This window comes from Vidua macroura, chromosome 39, assembly GCF_024509145.1.
Source record: "Vidua macroura isolate BioBank_ID:100142 chromosome 39, ASM2450914v1, whole genome shotgun sequence".
NCBI classification, from domain to species: domain Eukaryota; kingdom Metazoa; phylum Chordata; class Aves; order Passeriformes; family Viduidae; genus Vidua; species Vidua macroura.
This window is the reverse complement of record NC_071609.1, coordinates 602,030-615,644: the sequence shown is the minus strand read 5'-3', so window position 1 is coordinate 615,644 and position 13,615 is coordinate 602,030. Positions and strand designations below refer to the sequence as shown.

The 13,615-nt window shown below is 61.7% G+C and overlaps 2 protein-coding genes and 1 long non-coding RNA gene across 7 annotated transcripts in view; 2 read left to right on the top strand and 1 right to left on the bottom strand.

Annotated features, from left to right (window-relative positions):
* Nucleotides 1-6,312, top strand: part of DNMT1 (DNA methyltransferase 1) — a 29,795-nt gene extending 23,483 nt beyond the window's left edge. For both annotated transcript variants that reach the window (XM_054002295.1, XM_054002294.1), the window contains exons 30-34: nt 1,503-1,698; nt 1,799-1,962; nt 2,748-2,864; nt 3,729-3,819; nt 5,532-6,312. In XM_054002295.1, coding sequence (XP_053858270.1) covers nt 1,503-1,698; nt 1,799-1,962; nt 2,748-2,864; nt 3,729-3,819; nt 5,532-5,581 — 618 coding nt within the window. In that variant the 3' untranslated portion in view covers nt 5,582-6,312. The remainder of the gene's footprint in view (nt 1-1,502; nt 1,699-1,798; nt 1,963-2,747; nt 2,865-3,728; nt 3,820-5,531) is intronic.
* Nucleotides 6,313-6,344: 32 nt separating this feature from the next.
* Nucleotides 6,345-13,361, top strand: EIF3G (eukaryotic translation initiation factor 3 subunit G). 4 transcript variants are annotated; one of them, XM_054002318.1, is made up of 12 exons: nt 6,345-6,436; nt 7,311-7,360; nt 7,799-7,891; nt 8,459-8,547; nt 8,995-9,054; nt 9,534-9,638; nt 10,225-10,414; nt 11,187-11,294; nt 12,167-12,303; nt 12,372-12,478; nt 13,206-13,231; nt 13,306-13,361. In XM_054002318.1, the coding sequence occupies exons 1-11, from the start codon at nt 6,417-6,419 to the stop codon at nt 13,219-13,221; spliced, it is 975 nt and encodes a 324-aa protein (XP_053858293.1). In that variant the 5' UTR covers nt 6,345-6,416; the 3' UTR covers nt 13,222-13,231; nt 13,306-13,361. The 4 variants fall into 4 exon arrangements, with proteins under 4 accessions (XP_053858293.1, XP_053858290.1, XP_053858292.1 ...); XM_054002315.1 differs by having other exon boundaries at nt 13,206-13,233; nt 13,287-13,361; XM_054002317.1 differs by having other exon boundaries at nt 13,206-13,242.
* Nucleotides 11,620-12,160, bottom strand: LOC128821357 (uncharacterized). Its single transcript, XR_008441085.1, has 3 exons — nt 12,007-12,160; nt 11,843-11,945; nt 11,620-11,811 (listed from the first exon to the last, which is right to left on the bottom strand). It is a non-coding gene; the product is annotated as an uncharacterized LOC128821357 (long non-coding RNA).
* Nucleotides 13,362-13,615: the final 254 nt, after the last annotated feature.

Sequence of the window (13,615 nt, the reverse complement as noted above, 5' to 3'; positions counted from 1 at the left end):
GGTGTTGGGAATGGTGGAGGTGTTGGGAGTGGTGGATTTGGGAATGGTGGATTTGGGAATGGTGGAGATGTTGGGAACTGGTGGAGGTGTTGGGAACTGGTGGATGTCTTGGGAATGGTGGATTTGGGAATGGTGGAGGTGTTGGGAATGGTGGATTTGGGAATGGTGGAGGTGTTGGGAATGGTGGATTTGGGAATGGTGGCAATTTTGGGAACTGGTGGAGATCCTGGGAGTGGTGGATGTCTTGGGAATAGTGGAGATTTTGGGAACTGGTGGAGATATTGGGAATGGTGGATTTGGGAATGGTGGCAATTTTGGGAACTGGTGGAGGTGTTAGGTGTTGGGAATGGTGGATGTCTTGGGAATGGTGGTTCTGGGAATGGTGGAGGCGTTTTTGGGAACTGGTGGAGGTGTTGGAAATGGTGATTTTGGGAATGGTGGTTTTGGGAACGGTGAAGGTTTTGGGCATGGTGAGGCGATTTTGGGACCTGGTGGAGATCTTGGGAATGGTGGATGTCTTGGGAATGGTGACTTTGGGAATTGGTGGAGGTTTCGGGAACACGTGGAGGTGTTGGGAATGGTAGAGCCACTGGGAGCCTGGTGGGACCACCGGGATCCCTTGGGATTGTCCCATTGTCCACTGGGAGCCTGGTGGGACCACCGGGATCTGGTGGATCCCTTGGGAACCAGTGAATCCACGGGGAGCCGCCTCTCCCCACCCTGCCCCTGAACACCAACCATCTCCTGGTGGTGCCCAACGTCCCCTGGTGGTGCCCAACGTCCCCCGGTGGTGCCCAACGTCCCCCGATGGTGCCCAACGTCCCCTGATGGTGTCCAACGTCCCCCAGTGGTGTCCAATGTCCACTGGTGGTGTCCAACATCTTCCAATGGTGTCCAACGTCCCCTGATGGTGCCCAACGTCCCCCAGTGGTGCCAAAAGTCCCCCAAGGATGTCCAACATCTCCTGGTGGTGTCCAAAGTCCCCTGATGGTGCCCAACGTCCCCCGGTGGTGTCCAAAGTCCCCCAATGGTGTTCAACATCTCCTGGTGGTGCCCAACATCTCCCAGTGGTGTCCAAAGTCCCCTGATAGTGTCCAATGTCCTCCACTGATGTCCAACGTCCCCCAGTGGTGTCTGAAGTCCCCTGATGGTGCCCAACGTCCCCCGGTGGTGTCCAGTGTCTACTGGTGGTGTCCAAAGTCCCTTGATAGTGTCCAACGTCCCCCAATGGTGCCCAACATTTCCTGGCAGTGCCCAACATCTCCTGGTGGTGCCCAACAACCCCCGGTGGTGTCCAAAGTCCCCTGATAGTGTCCAATGTCCCCCACCGATGTCCAACGTCCCCCACTGATGTCCAACGTCCCCCGGTGATGTCCAACGTCCCCCGGTGGTGCCCAACAACCCCTGGTGGTGCCCAACAACCCCTGGTGGTGCCCACCGTCCCCCGTTGTCCCTCGCGGCGCCCCTCCCGGCCCGCGGTGACGCCGGGCTGGCCGCGGCAGGACATGAGCGCGCTGGTGGCGGCGCGGATGCGGCACATCCCGCTGGCGCCCGGCTCCGACTGGCGGGACCTGCCCAACATCGAGGTGCGGCTCTCGGACGGCACCACCACCAGGAAGCTGCGCTACACCCACCACGAGCGCAAGAACGGCCGCAGCAGCTCCGGCGCCCTGCGCGGCGTCTGCTCCTGCGCCGAAGGTGGGTGGTGGACCTCCATGAACACGTCGCCGGGTGGGCGGGCGTTGCCGTTCTCCCGACATTCCGGGGTGTTTTGGTTTTTTTTTTTGGCGTTTCCCAGGGAAGCCGTGCGACCCGGCCGACCGGCAGTTCAACACCCTCATCCCGTGGTGCCTCCCGCACACCGGCAACCGGCACAACCACTGGGCCGGGCTCTACGGGCGCCTGGAGTGGGACGGCTTCTTCAGCACCACCGTCACCAACCCCGAGCCCATGGGCAAGCAGGTGGGGCCGGGGAACCGCGGGCGCGGCCGGCGGGTGGGGTTGGTGGTGGTGTCCAGCGGTCATCGTTGTCCCAACCCTTGGGTGGGGTTGGTGGTGGTGACCGATGGCCACCATGTCCCAACCCTTGATGGTGGCCAACGGTCATCGTTGTCCCAGCAGCTGGGTGGGTTGCTTGGTGGTGACCAGTGGCCACCATGTCCCAATGGTTGGGTGTGATGGTCTCCAGTGTCCACCACGTTGGGTGTGCTGGTCTCCAGTGGCCACCACGTTGGGTGTGCTGGTCTCCAGTGTCCACCACGTTGGGTTTGCTGATCTCCAGTGGCCACCACGTTGGGCGTGCTGGTCTCCAGTGGCCACCATGTCAGGTCTGATGGTCTCCAGTGTCCACCATGTCGGGTGTGATGGTCTCCAGTGGCCACCACGTTGGGTGTGCTGGTCTCCAATGTCCACCACGTTGGGTGTGATGGTCTCCAGTGTCCACCATGTTGGGTGTGCTGGTCTCTGGTGGCCAGCACGTCGGGTGTGCTGGTCTCCAGTGGCCACCACGTTGGGTGTGCTGGTCTCCGGTGGCCACCATGTTGGGTGTGATGGTCTGCAGTGTCCACCATGTTGGGTGTGCTGGTCTCTGGTGGCCAGCACGTCGGGTGTGCTGGTCTCCAGTGGCCACCACGTTGGGTGTGCTGGTCTCCGGTGGCCACCATGTTGGGTGTGATGGTCTGCAGTGACCACCACGTTGGGTGTGATGGTCTCCGGTGGCCAGCACGTCCCAACGGTGGCCGTTGCAGGGCCGCGTGCTGCACCCCGAGCAGCACCGCGTGGTCAGCGTGCGGGAATGCGCTCGCTCCCAAGGCTTCCCGGACACCTTCCGGCTCTTCGGGAACATCCTGGACAAGCACAGACAGGTCGGTGGCCCCAGCACGGTGGCTTGGAGCCGGTGTCCCCTTGTCCCCATTGTCCTCCTGTCCCTTTGTCCCCTTGTCCCCTTTGTCCCTTTGTCCTCTCTGTCCCCATTGTCCCATTGTCCTCTTGTCCCTTTGTCCCACTGTCCCTTTGTCTCACTGTCAATTGTCCTCTTCTCCCATTGTCCGTTGTCATCTTGTCCCTTTGTCCCATTGTCCTTTTGTCCCTTTGTCCCATCCCTCTGTCCCTCTGTCCCTCTGTCCCCATCCCACGTCCCTCTGTCCCTCTGTCCCTCTGTCCCTCTGTCCCTCTGTCCCCTGTCCTCTGTCCCCATCCCGTCCCTCTGTCCCATGTCCCTCTGTCCCTCTGTCCCCTGTCCCTCTGTCCCCCTGTCCGCTCTGTCCCCTGTCCCTCTGTCCCCTGTCCCTCTGTCCCCCTGTCCGCTCTGTCCCCTGTCCCTCTGTCCCCTGTCCCTCTGTCCCCCTGTCCGCTCTGTCCCCTGTCCCTCTGTCCCTCTGTCCCTCTGTCCCTCTGTCCCCTGTCCCCTCTGTCCCCTCTGTCCCCTGTCCCTCTGTCCCCATCCCACATCCCTCTGTCCCCTCTGTCCCCTCTGTCCCCTGTCCCTCTGTCCCCATCCCACGTCCCTCTGTCCCCATCCCATGTCCCTCTGTCCCTCTGTCCCCTCTGTCCCCTCTGTCCCCTGTCCCTCTGTCCCCATCCCATGTCCCTCTGTCCCCTGTCCCTCTGTCCCCATCCCACGTCCCTCTGTCCCCATCCCATGTCCCTCTGTCCCTCTGTCCCCTCTGTCCCCTCTGTCCCCTGTCCCTCTGTCCCCATCCCACGTCCCTCTGTCCCTCTGTCCCCAGGTGGGCAACGCGGTGCCACCTCCCCTGGCCAAGGCCATCGGGCTGGAGATCAAGGCCTGCGCTGTGGCCAAAGTGCGCCAGGACACGGCCGGTGAGTGAGTGACCGCTGAGTGACCACTCAGTGACCGCTGGGTGACCACTCAGTGACCGCTGGGTGACCACTCAGTGACCGCTGGGTGACTGCTGAGTGACCACTGAGTGACTGCTGAGTGACCGCTGAGTGACCGAGTGACCACTGAGTGACTGCTGAGTGACCACTGAGTGACCACTGGGTGACTGCTGAGTGACCACTGAGTGACTGCTGGGTGACCACTGAGTGACCGCTGAGTGACCGCTGGGTGACCGCTGGGTGACTGCTGAGTGACCACTGGGTGACTGCTGGGTGACCGCTGAGTGATAGCTGAATGACCCTGAGTGACCAATGAGTGACCACTGAGTGATCACTGGGTGACCAGTGACCACTGGGTGACCACTCAGTGACCACTGAGTGACCGCTGAGTGTCCCTGCGGTGTCCCCGTGGTGTCCCCATGGTGTCACCACAATGTCCCCGTGGTGTCCTCCCCGTGTCACTGCAGTGTCCCCTCCCTGTCCCCTCTGTCCCCTGGGTGCCACCGCCCCCGTTGTCCCTCAGGTCCCCGCAGTGTCCCCTCGGTGTCCCCACCCTGTCCCCTCGGTGTCCCCACCCTGTCACCATCCCTGTTATCCTGCAGGGCCCTCCCTGTCCCCTCCCTGTCCCCTCGGTGCCACCATCCCCATTGTCCCACAGGTCCCCGCGGTGTCCCTGTCCCCTGGGTGTCCCCTCCCTGTCCCCATCCCTGTCCCCTCACTGTCCCCTGGTTGTCACCGCCCCCATTGTCCTGCAGCTGCCCGCGGTGTCTCGGTCCCACAGGTCCCCTCTGTCCCCTCCCTGTCCCCTCTGTCCCCTCACTGTCACCATGCCCGTTGTCCCACAGGTCCCCGCGGTGTCCCTGTCCCCTCCCTGTCCCCTGGGTGTCACCGCCCCCATTGTCCCTGCGGTGCCCCAGTCCCACAGGTCCCCGCTGTCCCCTCCCTGTCCCCGCTGTCCCCTCAGTGTCCGTCTGTCCCCTCAGTGTCCCCGCTGTCCCGCAGGTGCCCACGCTGTCCCTGTCCCCTCCCTGTCCCCTGGGTGTCCCCTCAGTGTCCCTCTGTCCCCTGAGTGTCCCTCTGTCCCGCAGGTGCCCGCGCTGTCCCTGTCCCCTCAGTGTCCCTCTGTCCCCTCTGTCCCCTCAGTGTCCCTCTGTCCCCTCAGTGTCCCTCTGTCCCCTCTGTCCCCTCAGTGTCCCTCTGTCCCGCAGGTGCCCATGCTGTCCCTGTCCCCTGGCTGTCCCCTCTGTCCCCTCAGTGTCCCGCTGTCCCCTCAGTGTCCGTCTGTCCCCTCAGTGTCCCTTTGTCCCCGCTGTCCCCTCAGTGTCCGTCTGTCCCCTCAGTGTCCCTCTGTCCCGCAGGTGCCCGCGCTGTCCCTGTCCCCTGGCTGTCCCCTCAGTGTCCCCTCAGTGTCCGTCTGTCCCCTCAGTGTCCGTCTGTCCCCTCAGTGTCCCTCTGTCCCCTCAGTGTCCCGCTGTCCCCTCAGTGTCCCCTTTGTCCCCGCTGTCCCCTCAGTGTCCCTCTGTCCCCTCAGTGTCCCTCTGTCCCCTCAGTGTCCCGCTGTCCCCTCAGTGTCCCTTTGTCCCCGCTGTCCCCTCAGTGTCCGTCTGTCCCCTCAGTGTCCCCTCAGTGTCCGTCTGTCCCCTCAGTGGCCCCTCAGTGTCCCGCTGTCCCCTCAGTGTCCGTCTGTCCCGCAGGTGCCCGCGCGGTGCCGCTGCCGCCGGAGCCGATGGAAGCGGCCGCCTGAGCCCGGCCCGGAGAGCCCGGGGGGGACGGGGGGGCCTCGGCTCCTTTGGGGATGCTTCGGCTTTTGCTTTGCTTTGAGTTGCCTTTTTTGTCTTTTTTTTTTCCCATTTTTTGTCTTTTTTCCCCGTTTTTTTTCTTTTTTTTTTTCCTCTTTTTTTTCCTTTCCCCCCCTTTTTTCCCTCCTTTTCCCTCTTTTTTTATCTATTTTTTCTCTTTTTTCTCTTTCTCCCCTCCCTTTTTTATTTTTCTCCCTTCTTTATATCCCTTGCTTTCTTTCTCCTTTTTTCCCCTTTTTCCTCTTCTTTTTTCCTTTTTTTCCCCCCTTTCTTTAACTCTTCTTCATTTTCTCTTCCTTTTTCCTCTTTTTTTTTTCCTGGATTTTCTGGGTTTCCTTCTCTTTCTTTTTAAAAAGCTTTTTATTTTCCCACTTTGCCCTTTGTTTATTTTTGTATTTTTTTTTAAATTCCCCTCCCTCCACGCTCTCTGTGCTGCTCCAACCTCCCCTGAACCCCCTCAGGGCCCGGCCCCGCTCCCCCGTTTTTATCGCATTGTACCGAACCCCCCGCGGCCGCTTTGTACAAGGTGGAACTCGATACTTTATGTAGTTTTTATATGTTGTAATATTTCTTCAAATAAATCGCGCCTATAAGTTATAAACAATTCTCTCCGCCGCGCTACGAGTAGGCCGCAAGCCCCATGGCGGCGTTGCTTAGCAACCGCTTCCCGCCATGCCCCGCGCCGGGCGCTTCCCGCCCTTCCCCCGCCGGAAGTGGCGCGCGCGGACCGGAAGTGGCGGGCGGCCTTTCCGGTGTGGCGGCGTGAGGGCGGCGGAGGCGATGCCGACCGGGGACTACGAGTGAGGGAGCGGGGAGCGGCGGCGGCGGGATCGGGAACCGGCAGTGGGAGCGGGGCCGGGGAGCGGCAGTCGGGATGGGGAAATTGGGATCGGGAGCGGGGTCACGGCGGGATCGGGGCCTGGCGGGGCTCGATCGGGGTCCCGGAGGTCCCGATCGGGGTCCCGGAGCTCCCCGGAGGTCCCGGTTCGGTGTCCCCGAGGTCCCGGTTCAGGGACCCGGAGCTCCCCGAGGTCCCGATCGGCGTCCCGGAGGTCCCGGTTCGGGGTCTCGGAGCTCCCCGAGATCCCGGTTCGGGGTCCCGGAGGTTCCCGAGGTCCCGGTTTGGGGTCCCGGAGGTTCCCGAGGTCCCGGTTTGGGGTCCCGGAGGTTCCCGAGGTCCCGGTTTGGGGTCCCCGAGGTCCCGGTTCGGGGTCCCCGAGGTCCCGGTTTGGGGTCCCGGTTCGGGGTCCCGGAGGTCCCGGGGGGCTTCGGGCGGGGCCGGAGCCGTGAGGGGAAGGGGTGGCGGGGGGGGGGGAGGGGACACAGGGACGGGAGGGGACAGAGGGACCCTGAGGGTGGCACCGGAGGGGACACGGAGGGGACAGGAGACACCCCCGGGCGGGACCCTGAGGGTGGCACCAGGACAGGAGGGGACAGAGGGACCCTGAGGGTGGCACCGGGATGGGACAGAGGGGACAGGGACACCTGAGGGTGGCACAGGGAGGGGACAGGGACACCTGAGGGTGGCACAGGGTGGCACAGAGGGGACACCTGAGGGTGGCACTGGGGGGGACAGAGGGGACAGGGACACCTGAGGGTGGCACAGGAGGGGACACCTGAGGGTGGCACAGGGTGGCACAGGAGGGGACACCTGAGGCCGTTGTGTCCCCGCAGCTCCAAGCCCAGCTGGGCTGACCAGGTGGAGGAGGAGGGAGGAGAGGATGGTGAGTGACACCTGGCACACCTGACGGGGGTGGCACCTGGCACACCTGGGACATCTGTCACACCTGGGACACCTGTGGTACCTGTCACACCTGTGGCACCTGTCACACCTGTGGTACCTGTCACACCTGGGACATCTGTCACACCTGGGACACCTATGGCACCTGTCAGACCTGTGGTACCTGTCACACCTGTCTCACCTGTGGCACCTGTCACACCTGTGGCACCTGGGACATCTGTCACACCTGTGGTACCTGCCGTTGGTGGCACCTGTGTCCTTGGGGACAAAGAGCTGTGCCAGGGGCTGGGGTGACTGGTTCAGGTGAGGTTACCCAAGCCCAGGTGACCCCTGAGCCCAGGTGAGGGTTACCTGTGCCCAGGTGAGGTTACCTGTGCCCAGGTGAGGTTACCTGAGCCCAGGTGACCCCCCTGTCCCCCAGACAAGGTGATCACCAGCGAGCTGCTGAAGGACCTGCCCCTGCCCGGGGTCCTGGGAGGCCCCTCCAGCGCTGAGGCTGAGCTGCTCAAGGGAGGTGAGACTGGCACACCTGGGGGCACACCTGAGACACACCTGGGGACAGCTGGGGCACTTGGGCACACCTGGGGACACACCTGAGACACACCTGGGGACAGCTGGGGCACACCTGGGGACACCTGAGACACACCTGGGGACACCTGAGACACACCTGGGGACAGCTGGGACACACCTGGGGGCACCTGAGACACACCTGGGGACAGCTGGGACACACCTGGGGGCTCCTGGGACACACCTGGGGACACCTGAGACACAGCTGGGGCACACCTGGGGGCTCCTGGGACACACCTGGGAGCTCCTGAGACACACCTGAGGCATCTGGGACACACCTGAGGCATCTGGGACACACCTGGGGACAGCTGGGACACACCTGGGGCACCTGGGACACACCTGGGGACACCTGAGGCACACTTGAGGCATCTGGGACACACCTGGGGGACAGCTGGGACACAGCTGTGACACACCTGGAGGGGAGGGACACACCTGGGTATACCTGGGGGCACACCTGTGACACACCTGGGGGCACGTGGGGACACACCTGGGGCTCACCTGTGCCTGTCCCCAGGGCCCCTCCCGTCCCCCAAGGAGGTCGTCAATGGCAACATCAAAACCATCACCGAGTACCGCGAGGAGGAGGACGGGCGCAAGGTCAAGGTGGGCACAGGTGGCACAGGTGGGCACAGGTGGGCACCTCGGAGCCCCGCAGGTGGCAGCTGAGCCCCAAATTTGGCAACTTTGAGCCCCAAATTTGGCACCTCTGAATCCCAAATTTGGCACCCGAGCCCCAGATTTGGCTTTTTTGGGGTCAGGTATTTCAGGAATTCCTAAATTCGGGGTTTTTTTGGGATTAGGTGCTCCAGGAATTTCCAAATTTGGGTTTTTTAGGGTCAAGTGCTCCAGGTATTTCCAAATTTGGTTTTTTTTGGGATTAGGTATTCCAAGAATTCCCAAATTTGGGTTTTTTGGGGTCAGGTATTCCAAGAATTCCCAAATTTGGGTTTTTTGGGGTCAGGTATTCCAAGAATTCCCAAATTTGTCACCTGTGGACCCCAAGTTTGGGGTTTTTGGGGTTTCCCAGCCCCATTCCCACGTTTTTCCCAGATCATCCGAACGTTCCGGATCGAGACCCGCAAAGCCTCCAAGGCCGTGGCCCGGCGCAAGGTGAGGGAAAATGGGATTTACCTGGAAAATGGGATTTACCTGGGAAAATAGGGAAAAATGGGATTGGAAAAATGGGATTTACCTAGAAAATGGGGGAAAATGGGATTTACCTGGGAAAATGGGATCATACCTGGGAAAATGGGATTTACCTGGGAAAAGGGAAAAACGGGATTGGAAAAAATGGGATTTACCTGGGAAAATAGGATTGGGAGAAATAGGATTTACCTGGGGAAAATGGGAAAAATGGGATTTACCTGGAGAAAATGGGAAAAATGGGATTTACCTGGGAAAATGGGGTTTACCTGGAAAAAAGGGGAAAACTGGGATTTACCTGGGGAAAGGGGAAAATAGGATTTACCTGGGGATGGGATTGGGATTTACCTGGGGTTGGGTTTTACCTGGGGTTGGGGACTGGGATTGAGGTGTTCCCGTGCTGGAATCCCCAATTTCCCGGGATTTTCTGTCTCTTTTCCCCCCAGAACTGGAAGAAATTTGGGAATTCCGAGTTTGACGCCCCCGGGCCCAACGTGGCCACGACGACCGTGAGCGACGACGTCTTCATGACCTTCATCACCAGCAAGGAGGTAGGGACAGGTGTGCCCAGGTGTGTCCCAGGTGTGTCCCACGTGTGCTCAGGTGTGTCCTAGCTGTCCCCAGGTGTGCTCAGGTGTACCTGTCCCACAGGACCTGAGCTGCCAGGAGGAGGAGGACCCCATGAACATCTTTAGGTGTGCCCCATACCCACATGTGTCGCCACTTGTGTCCCTAGTTGTCCCCAGCTGTGTCCTAGGTGTCCTTAGGTGTCCCCAGCTGTCCTTAGGTGTCCCCAGGTGTACTCAGGTGTGTCCCCCATGCAGGAGGAGGAGAACCCCACGAACACCTCTAGATGTGCCCCATACCCACATGTGTCGCCACCTGTGTCCTAGGTGTCCCCAGCTGTCCCCAGCCGTGTCCTTAGGTGTCCCCAGGTGTGCTCAGATGTACCTGTCCCACAGGACCTGAACTGCCAGGAGGAGGAGAACCCCATGAACATCTCTAGGTGTGCCCCATACCCACGTGTGTCGCCATCTGTGTCCCCAGCTGTGTCCTAGGTGTCCTTAGGTGTCCCTAGCTGTGTCCTTAGGTGTCCCCAGGTGTGCCCAGGTGCGCTCAGGTGTACCTGTCCCACAGGACCTGAACTGCCAGGAGGAGGAGGACCCCATGAACAAGCTGAAGGGCCAGAAGATCGTGTCCTGCCGCATCTGCAAGGGCGACCACTGGACCACGCGCTGCCCCTACAAGGACACGCTGGGGCCCATGCAGAAGGAGCTGGCCGAGCAGCTGGGGCTGTCCACGGGCGAGAAGGAGAAGCTGCCCGGAGGTGGGACCCCAAACCCCAAATCCCGCTTTTTTGGGGAATTTTTCCCAAATTTTCCCCATTTTTGTACCGTTATGGGGCCCCAAGGTCACCGTGGTGGCCCCGTTGTGGTGGTGGTGGCCCCAAGATCACCGTGGTGGCCCCGTTGTTGTGGTGGCCCCATTCTGGTGGTGGTGGTGGCCCCAAGGTCATCATGGTGGCCCCGTTGTTGTTGTGGTGGCCCCGTGCAGAAGGAGCAGCTGGGGCTGTCCACGGGCGAGAAGGAGAAGCTGCCCGGAGGTGGGACCCCAAACCCCAAATCACGCTTTTTTGGGGAATTTTTCCCAAATTTTCCCCATTTTTGTACCGTTATGGGGCCCCAAGGTCACCGTGGTGGCCCCATTGTGGTGGTGGCCCCAAGATCACCGTGGTGGCCCTGTTGTTGTGGTGGCCCCAAGGTCACTGTGGTGGCCCCATTGTGGTGGTGGCCCCACAGTCACCGTGGTGGCCCCATTGTGGTGGTGGTGGCCCCAAGATCACCGTGGTGGCCCTGTTGTTGTTCGTGGTGGCCCCGTTGTGGTGGTGGCCCCAAGGTCACCACGGTGGCCCCGTTGTTGTTGTGGTGGCCCCAAGATCATCATGGTGGCCCCGTGCAGGAGCAGCAGATGGGGCTCTTCCTCACCTGTCCCCAACCTGTCCTTTCCCCCTCTCACCTGTCCCTACTGCCTTTACCTGTCCCTCACCTGTCCCCACCTGTGCCTCACCTCTCACCTGTCTCACCTGTCCCCACCTGCAGAGCCGGAGCCGGTGGCCGCTCAGGTGAGCAAGACGGGCAAGTACGTCCCGCCCAGCCTGAGGGACGGGGCCAGCCGGCGCGGGGAGTCCATGCAGCCCAACCGCCGAGGTGAGCGCACCTGGGCACACCTGGGGGGGTAAAAACCACACCTGGGGGCACCTGGGGGAATAAAAACACACCTGGGGGCACCTGGGGGAATAAAACCACACCTGGGGGCACCTGGGACACATCTGGGCACACCTGGGGGCACCTGGGCACAGCTGGGGGGCATAAAAATACACCTGGGGGGGGTAAAAACCACACCTGGGACACACCTGTGGGGGGGTAAAAACCACACCTGGGGGGCACTTGGGGGGCTCTGGGGACACCTGGGCACACCTGGGGGGCACTTGGGGGGCTCTGGGGACACCTGGGCACACCTGGGGAAGAAAAGCCACACCTAGGGACACCTGGGAAACACCTGGGTGGCTTTGTGGATACCTGGACACACCTGGGGATGCCCGTGGGGGCTTTTGGGGACACCTGGGACACACCTGGATGGCTCTGGGGACACCTGGGTGGCTTTGGGGACACCTGGGACACACCTGGGTGGCTTTGTGGACACCTGGCCACACCTGGGACACACCTGGGTGGCTTTGTGGACACCTGGGACACACCTGGACAGCTTTGGGGACACCTGGACACACCTGGGACACACCTGGGTGGTTTTGGGGCCACCCAGGACACACCTGGGTGGTTTTGGGGACACCTGGGACACACCTGGAGGGCTTTGGGGATACCTGGACACACCTGGGGATGCCCAGGAGGGCTTTGGGGACACCTGGGTGGCTTTGGGGACACCTGGGACACACCTGGGTGGCTTTGGGGCCACCCGGGGGAGAAACCAAGGCACACCTGGGGCCGCTCGGAGGCCGCGCGGGCGCAGCGGGGCCCCCTCGGAGCCCACCTGCGGCCGCCCCGCCCTCACCTGCCGCGCGCAGCCGACGACAACGCCACCATCCGCGTCACCAACCTGTCGGAGGACACGCGCGAGACCGACCTGCAGGAGCTCTTCCGCCCCTTCGGCTCCATCTCCCGCATCTACCTGGCCAAGGACAAGACCACGGGGCAGTCCAAGGTCACCTGAGCGCCCGGGCGGGGCTCACCTGCGCGCCCGGCCAGGTGCTCACGGCGCCGTTTCCGCAGGGCTTCGCCTTCATCAGCTTCCACCGGCGCGAGGACGCGGCCAGGGCCATCGCGGGCGTGTCCGGCTTCGGCTACGACCACCTGATCCTCAACGTGGAGTGGGCAAAGTGCGTACCTGGCACACCTGGGGGGGTCACACTCACCTGGGGGGGGTCACACTCACCTGGGGGGCAGCCACGGTGTCCCTGTGCTGCCACACCCACCTGATCCTCAACGTGGAGTGGGCAAAGTGCGCACCTGGCACACCTGGGCACTCACCTGGGGGGGTCACACTCACCTGGGGGGGGTCACACTCACCTGGGGGGGTCACACTCACCTGGGGGGGTCACACTCAGTGTCCCTGTGCTGCCACACCCACCTGATCCTCAACGTGGAGTGGGCAAAGTGCGCACCTGGCGCACCTGGGCACTCACCTGGCACACCTGGGCACACCTGGGCATTCACCTGGGGGGGTCACACTCACCTGGGGGGCACCCATGGTATCCCTGTGCTGCCACACCCACCTGATCCTCAACGTGGAGTGGGCAAAGTGCGCACCTGGTGCACCTGGGCACACCTGGATTACACCAGGACACACCTGGGGATGCCTGGGCACACCTGGGACACACCTGGGGCACACCTGGATTACAGCAGGACACACCTGGGGCACATGTGAGGATACCTGGGCACACCTGGATTACACCAGGACACACCTGGGGCACACCTGGGGATACCTGGGCACACCTGGGGCACACCCAGGCATACCTGGGGCACACCTGGATTACACCAGGACACACCTGGGGATACCTGGGGGTCCCCCTCACCTGTCCTGACTCCCCTTTTTCTTCTCCCCAGGCCCTCCACCAACTGAGCCGCTCCCAGTCCAGTCCCAGTGGATCCCAGTTTGGTCCCAGTTTGGTCCCAGTTGGTCCCAGTGGATCCCAGTTGGTCCCAGTTTGGTCCCAGTGGATCCCAGTTGGTCCCAGTTCAATAAAGCTCCGGGTTCTGGCACCGCCCCCGTCCCTGGCCCAGGGTTTGGGCTCATCCCGGAATTCCCAGCTGGGAAAAACGGGAATTTGGGGGGAAAAAAATGGGAATTTGGGTGAAAAATGGGAATTTTGGGGTGAAAAAATGGGGATTTGGGTATAAAAATGGGAATTTGGGTGGAAAAACGGGAATTGGGGTGAAAACATGGGAATTTGGGGTGGAAAATGGGAATTTGGGGTGGAAAATGGGAATTTGGGGTGGGAAAAGTGGGAATTTGG